Below are 21819 nucleotides of genomic sequence, written 5' to 3'. Positions count from 1 at the left end.
ATCCTCGCTCGGCGGGGTTGGATGCCTTGGCTCAACCCTGGCCTCCGGGCTTACTGTATGTGCTCCCTCCGTGGCCCTTGATAGGGCAAGTGCTCCTGCGGATTCGGCTGCATCCAGGAGAAGTGGTTCTCGACGCCCCGGATTGGCCCAGGAGGCCTTGGTATGCGGACCTCCGACAGATGCTCGTAGAGGATCCCCTTCAGTTACCTCTGGTTCCCAACCTGTTGTCACAGGGTCCGGTGACCATGGAGGACGCCGGCCGATTTGGTCTTATGGCCTGGCGATTGAGAGGGCGCAATTGAGAGACAAAGGCTATTCCAATAAAGTAATTACCACTCTCCTGCAAGCCCGCAAGCGTTCCACTTCCGTGGCTTATGCCAAGATTTGGCGCCAGTTTGAAGTCTGTTGTGCTTCCAAAGAGATCACACCCCTGTGGGCTCCTGTCTCGCCGATTCTGGACTTTTTGCAGGATGGTGTACAAAAAGGCTTGGCCTATAATTCCCTGCGGGTGCAAGTGGCAGCGTTGGCCTCCCTGCGTGGCAAGGTTGAAGGCGTGTCTTTAGCTGCTCATCCAGATGTGGCACGGTTTCTTAGAGGGGTGCTTTGGCTCCGTCCTCCCGTGCGTGTACCTTGTCCAGCTTGGAACCTGGGGCTAGTGCTGAAAGCCCTTCAGGGTGCTCCCTTTGAACCGCTTCGGCGTGCTTCAGAGACAGATTTGACACTGAAGGCCATCTTTTTAGTGGCCATTACTTCGGCGAGATGGGTGTCAGAGCTCCAGGCGCTGTCCTGTAGAGACCCTTTTCTGCAATTTTCAGAGTCCGGGCTCACGGTTCGGACCGTGCCTTCCTTCTTGCCTAAGGTGGTTTCAGCGTTTCACCTAAACCAACCTATTTTCTTGCCCTCCTTTGTCAAGGAGGAGTTTCCAGAATCTTTTGGGCAATTGCACCTGTTGGACGTGCGCAGGACTCTGCTGCAGTATCTGCGAGTTACTAACTCTTTCAGGACCTCTGATCATCTGTTTGTTTTGCTATCAGGTCCTCGCAGAGGGTCTCCAGCGTCTAAAGCCACTATTGCCCGCTGGCTCAAAGAATCTATCTTTTCAGTTTATTTGCTTGCCGGCCGGCCTATGCCTGATGCCTTGAAGGCGCATTCCACTAGAGGAATTTCCTCTTCTTGGGCTGAAACTGGAGCACTCTCTCTTCAAGAGATTTGTAGTGCAGCAACATGGGCTTCTAAGCTCTTTTGCCCGACATTACAGGCTGGATGTGTCTGCCAGGAGGGACGCACATTTTGGAGCGCAAGTGCTGGCGCGTGGTGTGGCTTGTTCCCACCCTATCTAGGGATTGCTTTGATACATCCCATCTGTAATGGCTGCATCTGCTTGGTGACAAGGAAGGGAAAATTAGGTTCTTACCGTGATAATTTTCTTTCCTTTAGTCATAGCAGATGCAGCCATGATCCCGCCATGATCCCTCCCTGTCTGATTGCTATCTGCTGTAAATCTATTTCAGGTTCTGTTCATGTTTCCTGGAGATTCCGTCCTTGGGAGAAAGTCGGAAAACAGTCTTCAGGATTCTTGTTCAATTAAAGGAGGATGACTTAATTCCCTCCAGTTTCATGTTTTGGAGGATGAGTTTATTCCCTCTGGGAGGATGAGTTTATTCCCTCCAGTTATGTCTCAGTGGAGGATGAGTTTATGCCCTCCGGGAGGATGTTTCATTCCCTCCGTTCTGAGTTAATGCCCTTTGTTGTAGGGCCATCGTTCGCTGTGAGGAAAGCTCATGTTATTCCCATTGCGGTTTGCCATACTGCTTTGGAAGCTTCAAATACTGAAGAGAGGCAGTGGAGCAAGCTGGTATGAGGCACTGAAAAAAGTGTGCTCTCTATCTCCCTCTGCTGGTTGATGGACACAACCCATCTGTAATGGCTGCATCTGCTATGACTAAAGGAAAGAAAATTATCACGGTAAGAACCTAATTTTCCCTTTAGTCATCTGTTTAGGTAATCAATAGAAATAAAATAAAACAGAGAAAAGAAAATAAGATGATACCTTTTTTATTAAAGTGAATACATTTTTGATTAGCTTTCAGAGGTAACCCTTCTTCATCAGATCATCATCTATTTAAAAACTCAGGGGCCGTTGTTCAGCAGCAGAGGCAACGGTATCGTTTAAACGCTGGTATTTAAATCAATAAGTCTACTCGGTGGTGCTGAATATCCTTTATAATAATTCTCACCTCCAATGTTCTATGGGTCTTGCTGCCTGTGTTCGTGACTTCTTCGGAGTTGGTGTGCTAGACTCCGTAGCACAGGCTGACATTATCGTAGCCATTATGATGTCAACATCAGAACCCACGAAATAAGAAAAAAAAACACATGCAAGCCTCACAGCTGATCCCCCCCCCCCCCCCCACACACACAAAACTGGCTCGTGCATATTTGAACCACCATACAACTTGACAGCAAAAGAAAAAAAAAGTGGCTTGCGCCTGCCTGACGCCACTGACGCACTCAACAGCCGTCCTCCCAACTTACCGCAGTAGCTCAAGCCTGCCTGCCTCGCGAATTAGCCGCCCTCCCGGTTAATGAGTGACGAGACCCGACCCGACGAGGTAAGTGAAGATGACTTTTAAAATTCGTAGGGAGGGGGCCTGGAACTGGAAGGGAGGGAAGGAGGAAGAGAGGGACAGCGATCCTGGAACTGGGAGGGAGGGGGACCCTGGAACTGGGAGGGGGACCCTGAAACTGGGAGGGAGGGAGGGGGGACCCTGAAACTCGTAGGGAGGGAGACCCTGAAACTTGGAGGGAGGGAGAGGGGATACTGAAACTCGGAGGGAGGGAGGGGACGACCCTGGAACTCGGAGGGAAGGAGGGAGGAAGGGGGGCCCCTGGCACACACTCTCATTCTCACACACACACTCTCTCTCTCACAGACACACTCGCACTCAGTCTCACTCTCTCTCTGTCACACACACACACACTCGCACATTCACTCTCTCTCTCACTCACAGTCACTCTCACACACACTCTCTCAAACATACACACTCTGAGGAAAACATTTGTGTCAGAAACGGGCCTTTTTTACTAATATGTATTATAACGTACTGTTACTACTATATGGTTACACTAGTGGGCCTAAACTAAATGTATGGCATATCTGGATAGCAGCTGAAATTCACATTATCTGGAGAATTTGAAAGCCTGCCCTCGCTCTTTCCTTTTCTTCCCGTTTACTAAACAGACAGTATTGGGTTGTTCAGATAGTATCAGGCCAAAAAATCCATATGTATAGAGTAGGGCTGTACCATGTATTTGATTCGATTTGGCCCCGAATAGTGCCCCAAGTATATTATTTGTGTTCGGCTGAGTAGTGATTTAAATTTGAATATGAATAATCTGGGGCTCTACTGTGGTAAATCCTACTGAAATAAACACTGATTTCATGTTGCTTCTTTTATTTGTTAAAGCTCAATGCCCATTATTTGTATTTGGTATTTATATTCAGCTGAATAATATTTTTCATTATTCGTGTTCGGCCGAATAGTAAAATATGCTAAATTGGTACACCCTAGTATAAAGGCGCAAAATCTCTGGATAGTAGCGTTAAACATTCACTGGCCACCAGTGAACATATCATCTTGTTTGTGCAGCGCTGCGTATGCCTTGTAGCGCTATAGAAATGCTAAATAGTAGTAGTAGTAGTAGTACTTTTGAATATTGGCATGTTATAATTATGGGAATGAATGACGTAGTGGTTTTTTAATTTAGCAGTTTATGTTAATAACTTTCTTTGTATTTTGTTTTACTATCTCTGACCCTATTATTGTATTAACATTTAAAACAAAATATTGTAACTTTATTAATTGAGGCAGTGACATATGTTGAATCATTTCCAGTGCTGTCATTAGACCGAGGAGTGGCCTAGTGGTTAGGGTGGTGGACTTTGGTCCTGAGGAACTGAGTTCAATTCCCACTTTAGGCACAGGCAGCTCCTTGTGACTCTGGGCAAGTCACTTAAACCTCCACTGCCACATTGAGCCTGCCATGAGTGGGAAAGTGTGGGGTACAAATGTAATAAGAAAAAAAACCATAGACTACTTGTAAGTAACCTGGCTACCCCCCCCCCCTAATTCTTTGCACTAAAATAAATTACCTGGAGAGAGGGCTAGAAAAATCCATATGTCAGCCATAGGTTTTTCATGTACTGTAAAATTTAGTTCATGTTTGATGGGCCTGGGTGAGGAAGATTTCCACTGCAGAGAATTTGATGCCACCATTGGTCAAACTGTGTTCAAGGCGGGTGTGATCGAGAGCCAGTGCCATTGAAATGTCCTGTACCATTGTGCCTAGGGATCATGGAGGGGAGTAGAGTGAATGGTGATAGGGAGGACTGGAAGAATGTCCAATGTAGATGAAGCAGAGAGATCTGGGTATAGTTTTTGAAAGGAGACGAACAGGGAGTTGAGTAAAGTAAAAATAAAGGAAACTCCTTTCCCCTAAAAAAAAAAAAAAATATATATATATATATAATCTCTCCTCCCCCAAATAATAAAACTGAATATGACAAAATAAAAATGCCCTAGTTAAAATATTTTGGCTGGTTAAGCTCCTCCTATCCCCCCCACCCTAAAATATTCCTTCAACCCTACTTGCAGAAATAGAAATAAAGCACCAAATCTTATGAAAGTATTTAAAGCTGCATTCAGTAACGAGGGGTGTATAATAGCAGTAACATTCTTCTTGTTGCTCTGAGATTACAAAATTGCTTAGCAAAGATTTCTACTGGAGCAGGTGCATCAGTGGTGAAAGCAATAAATGAATAAATGTTCTTGGCCTTACCATACATCCAGCCTGACTTCATTTTCACTGCATATATATGTTTTCATGGATCATATAAAATTATGTTTTATGGTTGAGAATCAGGGACACCACCAGTGTTCAAATCCTAATGATGCTGCTTCTGACCTTGGGCAAATTTCCATTGCCTCAAGCAAAAGTTTGAGGGCCCTTTTACTAAGCTGGGCTGAAAGGGGCTATATGCTATGATTAGCGCATGGCCCCTCTGTGCTGAGGCCAAATTAGCGTGTGGCTGTTAGCGCATGAGCCCTTACCAACACCTATTTAGTAAGCAGAAAGGTTCATGTACTAACCATAGGCTAATTGGTTGATATTCAGCAATGTAGCTGTGCTAACTGATAAGTGCTGAGCACGCCTACTCTCCGCCCCTGCAAACACACGGGGGAAATGTGCGCAGATTCCTAAACTGCCGCAGGGCACCTGAGTTTTTGGAGCAGCAGCCTAAGAATCATTGTTTTTATTTAAGAGTTCAAATCCTGTTGCAAAAGTTAAGAAATTGTGTTTTGCACGTTTTTGCACAAAGAGCACTTTTGTGAATTCACTTCATAAAGGTACCATTGCAAAACTTTTCCATGCAATCTGTTGTTAATTCCATGTTTACTGGGCTGCTGTGGTGCACATTCATGCAAATTTTGTGAATGTGGATATGTGAAAAAGGCTCTGAGGGCCCTTTCCCCCTCTCTCTCCCCCCAAACGTACCTCAATGTAATGTAGTTGTTAGTTTTCATGCCCCAGAGTTATTTTGAGAGGTGACAGGATTATTGATTAAAGGGGCCTCTCTCATTGGGGGTGGGGGGAGAGCTCAAATACTGGTAGATCAGTGACTTCTCATGAGGCTGCCTGCCTTGCTCCAGGGTTCAGTGGGAAGCTCAGTCCTTTTCTTAAAAGAAAATAAAAAAATGTTGGGTACCCAGGAACATCCCTCCCTGTTATCCTTCTCCTTCTGCAAAGTTTCTAATCCAGCAGGGGAATAGATGTAATCCTCATTCCCTCCTGCCATGGTAACACTGTCTTGAAAAATAGCATTACCTGTTGGCTTCCCATGGCAGGGAGTGGGGCTTCTGGTGAGGGGAGGTGTTAGTGGTCCCTGCTTACCTTTAATCTTTCATAATTCCATATAGGACTACTCATGTCCTTCAGTCTGCCACTACCAACCAGCTTTATCACCTACTACACTCCAGTCTACAAGTCACTCTGCATTTTTCTCACTGAGTTATTCCCTTTGGCATTTCCTGCTTTTCACCCTTCTTAATGAACAATCTTATCAGCATTTTAAATTGCCCTTAAAACACATCTTTTTATTGAAGCTTTCTCCTAGACCCTACCCCAGCTGCCAGGCTGACTGCCCAGCTCATGTTCCCTCTGTTACTAGATCTCCTTTGCTTCTAAGGTCTTTGCTGTTTTCTCTTTTTCTTTATGGTTGGCGTTTCTATTCTTTTATTTATGACCTTTTTACCCCACATTAGCCTGAGAGTGACACAGGTTCAAGGTGGCTTATATAACAAACAATTATATGATTGATATTAAAAATTACATAAACAGATTATAAAGTACAATAAATAATGCTATAACATTGGCTTTGTAAAACAAATATAACATATGTGGTGAATTAACCTGGATGCAACTGTTCTTAAGGGTGGATGGATAGAGAAGACAATTAAATCATAATTAAGTTTGTAAACAAAGAAGTGAAGATGAATAAATATGGGTACAATTATGGCTAGATAGGATTAGGGAGGAAAGAAGAAGTGAAATTAATTGTATGAATGGATAATGTTCAAATAGAATTATTTGTTTTCTGAAAGGCTAAATTGAAAAAGTGAGTTTCAGTAGGTTTTAGAAGGACAGGTAAATTATTTGTGCATTTAATTGTTTTTGGTAGAGAATTCCAAATTTTAGTACCTTGATATGAGAAACTGGCATTGTGAATTGTTTTTTAGATTACATTCCTACAATTGGGGAAATGCAGAATGAGATATTCTCTGGATGATGATACAGCATTACATGGGGGTAATTCAGTGAGATTGTTCATGTGTAATGGAGCAGAACCATATAGAATTTGGTGAATAAAAACACAGCATTTGAAAGATATTCTTTTATTGGTAACCAATGTAGGTTATATAGAAGAGGAGTTGCTTTGGCAAAGTAAGGTGATCTACATATGAGGCCTGCAGTGGTGTTTTGAGCTATATATAATTTTTTGATAAGGCCACCTTTAATTCCTGCATAAATGGAGTTGCAGTACTTGAATTTTTTTAGTACCAGGGATTGAACCAAGGTATGGAAGACTGATTTAGTAAAAAAAAGGTCTTAATCTCTTTAGTTTCCAAAGTGAATTAAAGAGTTTCAAGGATAAGGAATCGATCAATCGTGGTTCCTAATATTTTCATTGATGAGTTAAGTGATGTTCTCTAATGTAAAATTTTAAAGATTTATATGGTTGTGAGGGTTAGTTACTATTAGAAACTTAGTTGTTTCAGTATTGAGTTTTAATTTAAAATTAGATGCCCAAGATTCCATTAATTTGATGCCTAATTTGATCGATTTTATTATGTTGTATAATTCTTTAGAGAATGGGATATAAATGGTGACATCATCAATGTAAATGAATGACAGAAGACCATTTATTTCTAGTAGATTACCTAGGGGGATCATCATGATATTGAACAGGATGGGGGACAGAGGAAAACCTTGAGGTACTCCAGAATCAGGAGACCATGTTGAAGAAATTGCACATGATTGACGTGATATGATCTGGACTTTAGAAAGCCAGAGAACCATTTCAGGACAGCTCCACAGATTTCATAACGAATGAGGATATTTAGAAGAATATTATGGTCAACAGTGTCAAAGGCACTAGACATATCAAACTAAAGTATTAATATTTTGTTGCCAATAATCAGTTCTCTTCTGAAGTTGGCTAAGAGAGTAGTAAGAACAGTTTCAGTACTACAAGAGGATCTAAAACCAGATTGTGAGCAGTGCAAGATGGAATGGAGTTGTAGATATTCCATTAATTGTTTCATGACAAGTCCTTCCATAATGTTAACCAATTAGAGGATTTGAGGCCTCTGGTTTATAATTGGAGACTATACTTAAGCTTGCTTGGTTATTCTTTGGTATGGGAGTCTGAGATATCGTCAGAGTAAGTTTTGAATGTAAATAACAGATGAATAGATTAAGAGCTGATCTGAGTAGGTAATTAGGGCATGTGTCAAGTAAGCATTGTGATTTTGCATATTTGAGTAGGGTGTGACTGACCTGATCAATAGTAATTGGGTGAAAAGCAGACCAAAATCTGTCTGCATGAGAACAAGATGGTAATTGAGCCTGAAGATTGAGGAAGTAATCAATTGGTGTAAAAGAGTTGTTTAGCTCTAGTCTGATTTTATTTTCTGTTCGAAATATGTTGCCAGTTGGTCTGCAGTTGGAGTAGGTTCTTTTGCAGTTGATACAGGCTGAGTGATCAATAGACTATTTACTAAGGAGTAGTTTGTGTGGATTGACTTTTTGTATCACCTATGAGTTTTTTGTATGTTTTTAGGAGATTTGTCCGATTAATCCATTGTTGAGTGGATTTATTTTTTCAACATGTTTTTATTGATTTTACTTGTACACCTCTTTATTTTTATGAAAGGCGGTATATTAAATAAAACTAACCTAAACTAATGCTTAGATCCATGTGTGTGCTGCATACTTAGGGTCCCATTTACTAAGCTTCAGTAAGCCCACCAATCTGGAGCTCCTGCCGGCCCAACGCAGGCGCTGGCGGTAGTATTTTCACAGGGGATTACCTGGCTTTTATCGGGCAGAGCCATACACTACCCGTTACCACTGGGTTAATGCGGGAGCCCTTATTGCCACCTCAGTGGGTGGCGGTAAGTGCTTCCCCCCTGCATGGCCACGCAGTAAGAGCAATCTTACTGCATGGCTATGTTTTGGGTTTTTTTTAACCTTTTTACCCACTGTGGTAAAAAGGGCCTCAGTTTGCAGCAAAAACAGCCCTCACCACTAGCGCAGGGCCCCTTTCACTGCAGCTTAGTAAAAGGGTCCCTAAAGTAGGCGGGGTGAGCATACACAGTATTGCTGTTTTGGAAAGTATTTGTAAGCTGGTATACAGGTCTGCTCTCATCAGAAGGATTTCCAAGTATTGCAGTGTAAAGTGCAGCCAGGGGAAGAGAACACAGGATACATCACCTTTTGCTAATTTTACTAAGCTAGTTAAAAATGGTATTTGGTTAATCTAATAAAAACCTTTTATTTGTAGTTTTTTCATTTCTGTATCTGTAAGTGATATAAAACAGGAGCTATATTGTTTATGGTAAGAGTGAGAGAATGTTTTCTGTTTTTAATTAAACATGATTCACATGCAGCCATGTTGGGTGGCAGTTTAGCTTAGAACTAGAGTAGAGAGGAGGGGAAAATTTTAGGCGCTGTATAATTGAGAATCCTATCTTTCTTTTGCAGTGTCTTAATGATCCTCTACATTGGACTGCATTCACTAGGGCAGTAGTGTCCTTTTTGTTACTGAGAAAAACTTGCTGAGGAGGATAATATAGCCTTTTTTTTTTTCACCTGCTGAGCTCTCTGTTTTGGGGTACAATAGCTGTTTAATGTAGTTGTTGTAAAGGCTGAAGGTTTCCTGTACACATCAGTGTGCGGTTGTTAGTCTGGTTCTTTGCTAACCTGCCCACCCAGGATTGCAGCCTTTGTGAAGGACAATACCAAAGTTGTTTCTCATGTTTACTTTGAGATGACCTTGCCACTGGCTGTTGAATTGTTCCATTCTTTATTCTTGAGTGATGTACATTAAGCAGGAGAGAGACCTTGGTCCGATTGTGTTTTATGATGTCAAGTAAGGGAAACGGTATAAACAGCATTGGCCAGAGGCAGAGGGAGTGGATAGGGTGAACATAACCAGCAGAAAAAAAAAGTGGCTAAAGACCTTGACAGAAATGTTGTCACCAGTTCTGGAGGTACAGGTCATAAAGTGTTTATTGCTCTCTTAAGGTTCCTACGTTCTTCCTCCTATCTTTTAGAATTATAGTCAGAGTGAGGTCTTGGGTTTCAAGAACCTTTGATTATTTTTAGGGCTGCATTTCGATTAAAATGTTTAATCATGATAAATTGCACAATTAAAAATTCGTAAATAAAATACCTTCATTCCCACCACAGCACATTGTGACTCTGGACAAGTCATTTAATCCGGAAAAGAAGCCAGCAGATCAATATAACATCAGAAAGATTTTATTGACGATACCGCATGTAAACAATCCTCCATTATCTGGTAGCTTGTTCGGCCGCATAGTTTTGTGCGGGTTTCTGCAGCGATGTTTTCTGGAGAGCCGTATTATGATATTTGTTTTAATTTTACGCATTTGGGGGAAAATGTGTAGCGTCTTTAATTTTGGAATTTAAAAAATATAAAATATATGGTTGGATTGGTACTCGGTGGATGTAACAATTTATGTGATTTTTATATAAATATACTGAACTTTTCATGGAAAAAAATAGTCGAAATTTTGATTTTTTTTCCCCGTTAAAACCTATGGGAAATAATAGTTTCAAAATGCAGTTTACTGTAAAACTTTAGTTCTGTGCTTTGGAACCTAACTGTAAGTTTTGTAAAATGAAAGCTGATTGGTTGGTGAGGAGCACATGACACAAGCCAAGTCCCTGTTGTCAAGGGAACGGCTTGGATACAATGTTCAGAGGAGCTGAAGACACCAGGGAGTCAGACCTGTGTGTCAGAGTCTCTATGTTTGAGAAAAAAAAAAGAGAAAACTGGTGATTGAAAGGCTAGAGCGAGCCTGGAGATATGAGACTAAACCTGGAAAAGGAGATTTTTCCCAGAAAAATTCAGCAAGTGTGAAATTTTGTGATATCTGAGGCTGGGTTCCTGAGTAAAAGAAAATAAAAGCAGTTTGAAAGCCTATTGCTACTGAAATTTGTGAGAGCCAAGCCTGTGCTTAGCCTGAGAAACTGGTCCTGTGCTAGCCTGTCACTGATGTGTGCTGGTGTTCAGATGGCTTAGTGTGACTATGCTTGTGGTGAGCCTGCCTGGATGCTGTGCCTGCTTCTCATCAGCTTAGTGCTCCTCGATGGTTAGGGAGTACAGTTCAAATAGGATACCAAACAGGAACAGTAATTGACTGGGACAAGGGACTCTGTCATAAAATTAGGGGGGGAGGGGACATACCTTAATTCACATTCCAGGGTTCACTCTTCTGTGTAATAGGGAAAACTTGGCCTGGCGACCATGGGAGGCCCTGCAAAATAACAAATAGAAACCTAAACTGTAAAACAAACTAACAAAACTAAAGCTTTAATAACCAAAGTTAGAAGAATTAGAATACTTAACTGATAATGTCTATATACTGAAGATTTCTGATTAAATAAAAGTTAAAACTTGGTTAATTTGAGAAAGACAAAGTTGTTGTTAAACAATGTATTCTTGAACAGCACTTTACACTTTATGGTGCAATTTAAAAACCTTTCTCACCTTAGTAAGATCGGGTTTTAATACAGCTGCTGTTTTAAAATATTTATTATTATTATTTCAACCATATTTATTAACAACTTTTTTTTACTTTTTAAAATTCTTGTGCAATAAAAACTCATCAATTCAGAGTACTGAGATAGTTTTTATACACTTAAAACTAAAACATCTGAGGAACTAGATTGATAACATCTAATTGTACAACATAGAAACACTCACGATCTGTTGTTTTCTCATAATTTTCTCTGTAGATTCCTTAAGTGGCGCAGATTTAGCATAGGAACACATACACCGTGATCAGTTCCATCTTATACCACTTTAAAATCTCACCACCAGGGAATCTACAGTAAAATAGTACCTAAGTAGGCACTTCCTTATAAATTTATCCTTAAAATCTGCAAGCAAAGGAATACCTGCGAGATCTACCAGTGTCAATTTACAGGACATCTTTATGTGCATGAGGCAAGTAACAATGTTCAGTTTTCTGGGTTAAAAAAACCCCTTATTCCTAGCTTCTGTATATTAAAAATGATAAAGGGCTCTGCTGCATCATACAGTGGGGATTTCTATTCTGTAAGCGTCTGTTGCAGTTACTCCTTTTATTTCTATAATGCTGCTAGACCAGGGTTGATACACATTTCAAGATCTGGTCAGATTGTGAAATATTCACTCAAAGAAGGCTGACTAGATGATGGGAGTCTTCTCCCTTGGATGTTGTGACAATTGTGGGAGGGGAGTGGGTGGCCTATCCCTTGCTGGCATGTTCAAGATGGCTCTCCTCTTTTCCACTCATCCCTTTTTTATTCCAATTTTTCATTGATGCTTAGCAAGGGTGTCTGTCTCCTTTTAAGAAGCTGCAGGCAATGGTGGATGTCTTTCCCTGACCATGAAGCTTTAGCAGGCATTAATTGAGAAATGGCCTGGTCCGGGGTGTTTGGCATGATGATAGTTTGAGAAACCAATTGTAGGCTGGCAAGGAAAGGTTTTCCCAAGAGAGATCAGTTTTAGAGGGGAGGAGTTATAGAGAACCATGTCATTCTGATGCTGAAGGAGCCAAATGTATGCAAGGTTAGACTGGGGGGGGGGGGGGGGGGGGCATTGACCCTCAGGCCTTAACACCCCTCGCTCTGCTAGACAGCTCATTCTTAGTGAAACTTAAATGCTGGTTAGGAAAGACAGGCAAGAAAAATACACCTCAGAAAATGCATGCTTGCATCTTCTTTTGTAAACAGTAACATTTTCCTCCCTCACAAACTAGCTCTTCAGTAACATCTACTATTACTGAGAGGTTTCCCTAGCTGCCTTTTTTTGGTACCAGTAATTATCTGAAATAAAAAAAAGAAAATGTGTTTGTGTGCGTGGAGACCATGCTATGCTGTGGGTGTCAAAATAGGAGCAAGTGTGTTTGGGCATATTTGTATATAATATATTTATATATATACAATATGTATTCTTTAAAAAATGAGCAAGGGATAGGTTTTGACAATGCTAGGCACTATGGGAAGGTGGTAGGGAGGGGACAGACATACTGTTTCCTTTACTTGCCAGTACATGCCCTGCCCATCAGGGATACTTTGGAAATGTAGTTTCTGACTGGCTCTGCTCCTTGCCCTCGTGGTTTATTATTTAATAAGTTATTTGTAAATTGGTGCTTTTCCTAGCAGAGGGATTTATAGCCTCAATTTTCTATTTTAATCCTTAAAACAGCTAAACTAAAAATTCCAAATTGTCAAACATGGTGTCTCCCACACATCATAAGAAGATAAAAGTTGCCATACTCGGTCAGATCAAAGGTCCAAGTACCTGGCAGAATCCCAAAAAGTAGCAAGATTCCATGCTACTTACCCCTAGGGATAAGCAGTGGCTTTTCCCAGGTCTACCTTTTAAAATAGTTTATGGACTTCATCTCCAGGAATTTATCCAAACCCTTTTTAAACACAGATAGGTTATCTGCTTTTACCACATCCTCCATCAGCGAGTTCCAACTGAATCTTAGGTGTGTAGCACCCCCAATATTTTATAATGTACTTAATTAAATTTGGAGCACAGAGTACCATACTGCAGGGCAGCAGGGAAAGGCAGGAAAAAAAGTTCTTCTGTATCCTAGCTACTGTTCCCACCTTCTCCTGCAGAGTATTGGTTAGCTGTGTCTGACTTACTGGCTTCAGGAAGAGGAGTGAGGGAGCAACTGTAACCTAGGATAGAAGCAATTCCTGTCCACAGCTACCAATGGGGAGGGGGAAAGCAGCAGATACACTGAGAAAATAAAAGAGTAAGTCATAAAACTTTATTGGCATGGCAATTTTATAGCATTGCCAAAATAATCCATTTAGCAGTTAAGACAAAAAGACAGAGAATTTCTGGGAGAGGAATAGAGGTACAAGGAAAGGGTGAGGGATTGAAAGGGGTCATTGGCAAGGGGACAGAATTCTGATGTGAAAAACTGGAAGATGCAGAAAGGAGTTGTAAGGGGAAGAGAGATTAAGTGATGGGGACAGATGCTGGGAGTGGAGAGAGGAATAGAGGGGGCTAGGACAGTGGTGTATGTATGTATTCAAGGTGCGTGTGTTGCATATGCACCTCTGTCAGATCTTGTCTCCCACCTGTGCCTTAAAATCATCTCTGCTCCAGTCTTTGCCTGGTCAGCAGCGGTGGCACTCATAGGCTGCCATTGGCCTGCACCGGGACTCACTCTCTCTCTCTGAACATCCCACCTGTTCTGATGCAACTTCCTGTTTTGTGAAAGAGGAACAGAGAAACATTAATTTTTTTTCACAAAAAATAAAATAATATTACCCCTTCCCATTACATCCAATAGGAGACTGGGGATGGACCAAATGCTCATGCTGCATCAGAAAATCAAAAATAACATGGCTGCGGCAGGAAGAGATGACAGGAGAGATGGGTGGAGTTTAGAAGGGGGTACGCTGCCTCTAAACTATCCCTGGATTCTATATGGTGTGACTCAAGTTGTGTGTGCAAATCCTGTCATATTCTGGATTTGTTCGCGCAACTTAATTGACACTAATTGGCATTAATTAGAATTTGCGCGCACAACTGTCTCAGTGTATTCTATTACATGCTGCACATAAATTCTAAGTTACACAGTTGAAAAGATGGCGTGGCATGGGCGGATCATGGGCGTTTCTAAAATCTATGTTCATTGTTATAGAATACACCCACTTCGTGCCTAATTTAGGCGTCATTATTTAGATAAAGTTTAACTTGGCTTAACTGCCCATGACTAAATTTCATCACACGGATGGGCGCTTGCCATATTCTATAAACCACACAGAACATTAGGTGTATTTTATAAAATTTAGGCGTACTTTATAGACTACGCCTAAGCGGGGTTTTTTTTCACATGGAATTTTCAGGCGCCATGTATAGAATCTAGCCATATGTATGTTTCTTGGTTGGTTTCCTCTTGGTTTCAGCTACTGAGCACTGGCTTGCTTTCTTTTCCCTAGCACTTCTTTGCAGATCAACTCTTGACCCAGCTCAAGGCTAGCCTTTGGAATGTGGCTGCTCATGGCACCATGAATGAGGGGTAACTGCTATAGTGATACCCCAATTCCATGTCATTCTATAACATGGTGCCTAACATAAGGATACTGTCAAAAAAATTTTTTTGGCGTTCTACTTGTTAAGTTATCACAACTCAGCAAACATATGCAAAAAGTAGAAAAAGTGAGTGTCACACAGTACAATACAGCATGAATTTTGGGGATGTCTCATAGATAATCATTTGGCTGTATGTTATGACAAAGTACTCTTGTCTATCAGCCATAGCAGTCTTTAATCATTGACCACCCCCTCCATCCAAATTTTAGTGAAAATAAATATTCATATGAAAAGTACTTAGGGCACACACTTATGAATGGTAGGAAGAAAACTATTTAAACTACCACTAATCAATTATCAAAATAACTTATCTTGTATATCTTATGTATGTAATGAGGAGCATCCAGGAACCTTCGTTATCCCGACAGGACCTGTTTCGCCAGATTGCTTTGTCAAGGGATAATCCTGCAAAGCCGTCAATATATAACAAAGAATTTCAACAAGAGTGTTAATACACATGTGATTTCTAAATACATTCCTCCTAAAAAACTAAGCTCAAGACTTACGGTTCCAACTTCCTGGTATATCTTATGCTCGCTCTACCTTAATATAAAAAATGGCGGCGGCGTTCTTTTAAAAGCCGGCACCGAAACTGCTGTGTGCTTCCCGTACGTAGTTGACAGCGTGAGCTTCATCGGTAAACTAACTGCACGCTCTGAGCTGAAACATAAGGATAAGCAGGTGCCTATTTCAAGCCTTTTCTATAAAGAAAAGTAGACAACTACATTTCTTTAAAGAATACTAGCACAAGTGGCTGGAAACATCCCTACATATAAGGCATGATCAATTATAACTGCCTCATGGCTGGTTATAAATGCTCACACCTAGATGTTAGCCAAAACACTTATAAATCTCCACCTGGGAAAATGCATGCCATAAAAACATGGTGAATGCTTTTCTGCTAGTTGGTATTCTATAAGAGGTGATTTGCGTATGTCTGCTGCCTGAAACTAGATGGTTCCTTATAGAATATGTACTGATTTGAGCACCCTCAATCATTTTGAAGTTGGCTCCCGAGCACTGAATATGCCCATGTCGGAAAGAGCTGCTGGTAGAATTTCTTTTTCAATGAAATTCTTTCCAGTTGAAGCAGTACTCATTGTCCCCCCCCCCCCCCTCATCTGATTCCATTTAAGACTTTGTGACTATGTAAGATTTGTCATTATTTACCTTTAACCTAACTAGTGGAATTGTTACCTCCATTCCATTTATCAAAAGGTTTAACCCCTGACCCCTGAAACATCTAATTGCTGCTATTTCCAAACAAAGGGTTTGTATGTGTAAGATTAGAGAGAAATTTATTTTATTTTGCCAGGTGGAATGCTTCTTGACTTTGAGAGCTTCAAGGAATGACAGAAATTGTGTTGTGTTTTCAGGCACCAACTGAAGCCTCTGGTGGGACAGTATTGTGCAGGACTGGATTTTCTAAAGACGTTTATTATGCCACTGTCTCCAGGAGCAGTCTACACGAAGGACAGCCTCTCTTAAATGGTATGCATTTCAACAAAAATGTGATTTTATCTTTGTTTTTTTTGTCCTTGGAAATGCTTAATTCACTTTGCTGTTCTTGTTGCTGCTGTAGATGTTCCCAGCACTTACTAAACAATGAAAGAAGTCATATTTTCAACTTTTTCATGTTTATTTTGTGGCCTGGCAATCTTATTTTTTTTTTTAAGTGGTGCATTTATACATAAACATTTCTGAATAGATAGGTTCTAATTAAACGATGGTCCTTATAAATATGGTCTGTACTGCTGACTGTTCCTGTTTAGAGTCTGTAGGAAATTATGCAGCATATCCATAAGAATTACCAAGAAAACATTTGAAGATAACTGCACACTGGTACAGATTTATCTGGATCGACTTAGACAGAAATGATCATTATTTGTTTGGCTGAATTGTATTATGGTATAAAATGCAGCAAATGGATTTTGTTTAGGTCAAAAGAAGAAAAGCGTTAATCGGCCTGCAGAAATGGGAGGTGCAAATTAGTATGCTGATATTTTAATATGTGCTGTTTGGTGGTGGGGAGGGAGGGGGTTAATTTTCAAAGAGAAGCTGTGGATGGCTTCTCTTTGAAATGGGAGAGACTATTGGTGTGGAGTATTAAAAATTGTTCCTGTGACAAGATGCCTCCAATAAACAGTAAATTAAAAAATAATTCCAATATGAAATGGGGGGAAGGATATAGAAAAGCATGTACATTTGTACAAAACATGAATGTGCCGCCCTTATACTGCTCTGAACAGGGTTCGCAACATCCTTTGTTGCCTTCAGTAATAGAGGTGTTATGTTACGTCTTCCTATCTGCCCACCACATTTGAAAATTAAACAAGTTGTTGTCATCTTAAGCCAATAGATTCTGCTAGTGATGGGCTTTTGCATATTTTATCCTTTTCATTTAACAGGAAGTACAGCAGGGGATTAATCCACTGTGTTTTCTCTGAACAATGACTTACAGTGTGTCAGCACTAACACTGCACAATTTCATTGCAGTCCAGTTGGAAGTCATTCTATTTTGATGCTTTCCTAAGTTATAAATGACTTGATGGGGATTTTTAATTTTGGGGAAAAAAGCCACTTGCTGCCAGTCACAAGTACAGGAAGCTCAGCATTTGTCTCCCTCCTTCCCCCCACCTCCAGTCTGCTCAATACAAGATACGATAACTCTGCTATCCATGAGGGATATTGCTGATTACACCTTGAGTATATAGCACATACAAATTTTCCTTTTATGATCAGAAGTGCTGAGACCAGAAATAGTGGTTTCAGAAGCCTTAATTTTGTTGCTGAGGAGCCTGTTTCCTGTATTAACAATTGTGAACCATGGGCATAGGAGATGCTGCACCTGTCACATGCACAGGCAAACAAGACTGCAGTGCAGTGTTCAAAACATTGTGCAGGCAGGTGGCCTGTGCAGCCCCGAAGACACATATCTCAATGGTGCATTTATTTCATTGAGGTGCAGTTTAGGCTTGCTTGAGGATGTTCTTCTGGCATTAAATATAGCAGGGATTTTCTTAGGGTGTATTGCTGATGTGATAAAAAGGAATGAAAAAGAGCTTAGCTGTTGAGGCTGTTGGATTTTTAAAGCTCTGTCAATTCAACCATTTCAGATCCTGTTGTTGCAGATACCGTGGATGGGAGGCTTCATGTCCTGCTGAGACCCCAGTAGTGTGTTTCTGTTGGGGGGGGGGGGGGGGAGAGGGGCTGTTCTCAGGAGAACAGTAGTTCAACTGTTTCATTTCTATGCATCTTATAGTTTATTTGTATTATAGTCTTAATTGTGTTTCTGTGCTTGTATTGAGTGCAGTTTCTATGATTAAACAGGATGGATTCAGTAGTATAAAATATCTTCAGGGTGAAAGGGCAGAGTATAAGTTTTTATATTAAACCAACTATGGCTGCTGTAGGAAGGTTGCAGTCTTGCAAACTTGGCACCTGGATAATATAGTTTATAGGTTTTCAGGTACAGTTTACCTTTTTGGAACCTAAACTCGGGCTGCGTCTTTGTACCTCTTGAATTTCATCTCTTGCTTTAAGTGAGTTATTTTTCAAAATTAGAGACGAGCTAGCTTCTGCTTTTGGGCAATGCAGTGGCTGAATTATTGAGTATTCTGTGGCTGAATGTGCTCTGATGTGTCATAATCTTCACGAGAACCTGCAGGCATACACCGATGAAAGGAGCATTTTCTTTGAAACTAATGTATAACATGGCCTATATGATATATAAGACTTCTGTTCACTGGCTTTTTGCTTGAGTGAAATCTGTATGCTACCACTAGTGGCGTCTGACACTTAACTTCATCCTGATAAGCAGGTTAGGAATAGTTTTCCTGCTGATCAGCTAACCTTCTGCTGCAGACACTCCAGGGCCATATAGTAGATAACCCCGTCCCCACTTCATTATCAAAAGTTTGCCAGTATCCTACCCCACCTCTCCACAGGAATCCTGAACTTTGCCTCATGACATTTTAGCAGGGATAGAGGGATATATGTAATCCTCACCCTGGTGTGTGGTAAGATTTGAGCATAAAGAATGAAGGTGGTGTGTTCAGCAGTGCTACACGCAATAGCTGTTTTATAATCTGGAAATAGAAACATCCAGTCTGGTTTCAGGTTAGATAATTCAGATGATGTGGGGCTGATCTGTAGTGATTAATGTCATGCTGTTTCAGATATGTATGTTCTTTTCCTCCTCTGCTTGCCTGTAAACCTGACTGTACATATTGAAATGCTCAAATGCATGCACACAGTGAATGGATTCTTGACACACAAAAAAGCCATTGACTTGATTTAACATTAGCATGTGTAACCGTGACTCACTCTAGTTATATTTTCATATACCTGCTTTGCATTTTTCAACTATAATTAAAACTTAAATGTGAGAAGAATTGATTAGCTTAAACTACAGGAGGAAAAACATTTAGAAGCTTAGGTTAAAGCCATACATTTTTAGAGCCAGGGAAGGTATTTTTTGTTTTGCATTTAATTTTTTTTTTAAATATTTTGATACTTGTTATATCTTTTGGCCGTCCTTTTCCCCCTCTGCTCCTACCTTCAGGGTCCTTTCCTTCTGTGTAGCCCCTTTTCAATAGAATTGGGTGCTCCATGAAATTCCAGGATGGTTAACCTCCTATAAAATCAATAGAGACCTCCATAGCGGGTTCAGTTGCTGCAGTTTTGCGAAAAGTAGCTGAAGAGAAAATTCTCTACAGGTCGGTTAAAGGGCAAGCGTTAAGTGTGAATTATTTAACAGCAATTACCTGTGTAATTGTTATAGAATACAAGCATGGGTCCGCATTTAAATGCGGCACAGGCGCAAACACTTCTGGTTCCTATGGCGGGTGTAAATGCTTGGCCTAAATGCGGTAGTTACGGGCATAACTGACAGTTCCTTGTCATCAACAGCAGATGAATCCATTAACTGATGGGTTGTATCCACCTACCAGCAGGTGGAGATAGAGAACACTGAAAAGACACAGTGACCCTGGACGGCTAGCTCCTCCTGCCTTCAGTATATCTCTGTCTCCCAGCAGGTGTGGACGTCGCTTGATCAGCTCCTGGATTTCTGCCTGGGGTGGGTCCTGTGTTTTGCCAGTAGAGCGGGGTTGTTGTGGCTGGTGGTGCCCACTTTGAAGGCATACTTGGTTTTGTTCCCTGTCCCTGCCTTACCCCATCCCCCCTCCTCCTGGAGTCCCTCGTTTGCTGCCTGCCTCCATCTTTCCTCACAGTGTAAAAAAAGAAAAGAAAAAAGGGTGCGCTTATTCAGCGTTGCTGTTCTGAGGCTTTCTCCAGAGATTCTGGTTCTGTGCAGCCTGACCACACCCTTCTTGCAGTTACGCAGTATAAAATTTAGGGGCTAATGTCATAGAATAGCACCTAAGTGCAGTTATGTGTGTAATTTCAGATTAGGGCCAATTGTTGCCAGTTAACTGTAATTATCACAAATTATTGGTTGTTAGAGCCAAATCACACCTAATTAAGTAGTTGACAACGCACATAACTGCTACCATTCTATAACCTACGCTCACAAATGTATGCCCAAGGTGTGTAAATTTGCTCATTAGATTATAGACTCAGGGGCATATAGAAACATAGAAACATAATGTAGGCAGATAAAGATCATACGGCCTATTCAGTCTGCCCATCTGTACCATCTACTTTCCCTATCACTCTCTTAGAGATCCTATGTACTTGTCCCAAGCTCTCTTGAGTTCAGTTACTGTTTTCATTTCCACCATTTCTCTTTTTTCCACAAACTTAAATAGATCATTTCCCCATTGCATCCCATGGCAGGCAGCAGTGGGATGCCAAGTGGGTTCATTGTACTGTATCAGACCAAAGAAATAGCATGGCAACAGCAGAAAGAGATGATTGGAGAAATGGGTAGAGTTTGGAAGGGGGTAAGGGATATACTTCTTCCCCCCCCACCACCAAAAAAAAATGTTTCTTGTTTGAATTTCCCTCCTGGCTCAGTTATCAAGTCCTGGCTTCCATTCTCTCTTCCTTCATACCTCTGCTGCTCATCTCCTGACAGAACTTAAAGCAAGCTTTTTTTTTTGGGGGGGGGGGGGAAGGGTGTGACCTGTGTGACTGCACAGGATGCCATGAATGAGGGGGTACTGCCATACTGAGACCGTGCCACGTTCTTCCGTATCTTGTGGGCTGGGGGGACAGGGAGTTAAGGAATAATAGTGCTGGGAAGAGGTGGGAGAGAAAGAAGGGGGATTCTTAATAGGAAAGAGGAGGAGAGATGTTGTGTTGGGAATTTCCACCATTACTAAAAGAGGAGGTGTTATGACAAAGCTGCCAACACCAAAGGGGATGCCAATTTCCATCTTTGCACAGGGTGACATTAGCTTAGAGCCAGTTCCCCAAGTTAGACACTCACTCTATGGCCATTAGAGTTTGTATTAAGTTTGTATTAAGAATTTGGTGTTTTTTATTTTTACAATGGGTGTCTTAGCTTGCTTTCCTATCAGTTTGATGGAGTTCTTTTACGTTCGTTTTAATATGATTTTTATCAATATATAAACCGTTCTGTTTTGTAGCTACAATTTGAAACGGTATAGTAAAATGAATAAACGATAAACGATATTAAGTGAGTTGGCACACAGTGAATCAATGAATACATGCTTTTGTATCTCGGACTGCTAGACTGTATCTAGATCTCATGCTCGTTATGTGATCTCTGGTATTTTCAGACTGAGGGAAGGAAGTACCATTTGTAGCTGTGGCCCTGGGGTTATGGTGCTGCTAATGACTGAACTTCGGATTCTCTGGGCATGGAGTGGCCACTGTCCTGCAGTCCCTGAGTTTTGGGAGAAGACCGGAAT

General features: G+C 41.1%; 1 protein-coding gene across 1 annotated transcript in view; it reads left to right on the top strand.

Moving 5' to 3' along the window:
- The window catches only part of CDH2 (cadherin 2), a 423873-nt gene that overhangs the window by 44221 nt on the left and 357833 nt on the right, over positions 1 to 21819 (top strand). Inside the window, exon 2 of the mRNA XM_030213715.1 lies at positions 16357 to 16471. Coding sequence (XP_030069575.1) covers positions 16357 to 16471 — 115 coding nt within the window. The remainder of the gene's footprint in view (positions 1 to 16356; positions 16472 to 21819) is intronic.

Source organism: Microcaecilia unicolor, chromosome 1 (assembly GCF_901765095.1).
Source record: "Microcaecilia unicolor chromosome 1, aMicUni1.1, whole genome shotgun sequence".
Taxonomy (NCBI): domain Eukaryota; kingdom Metazoa; phylum Chordata; class Amphibia; order Gymnophiona; family Siphonopidae; genus Microcaecilia; species Microcaecilia unicolor.
The sequence above is the reverse complement of the archived record's forward strand: the minus strand, read 5'-3'. Positions and strand labels throughout refer to the sequence as shown.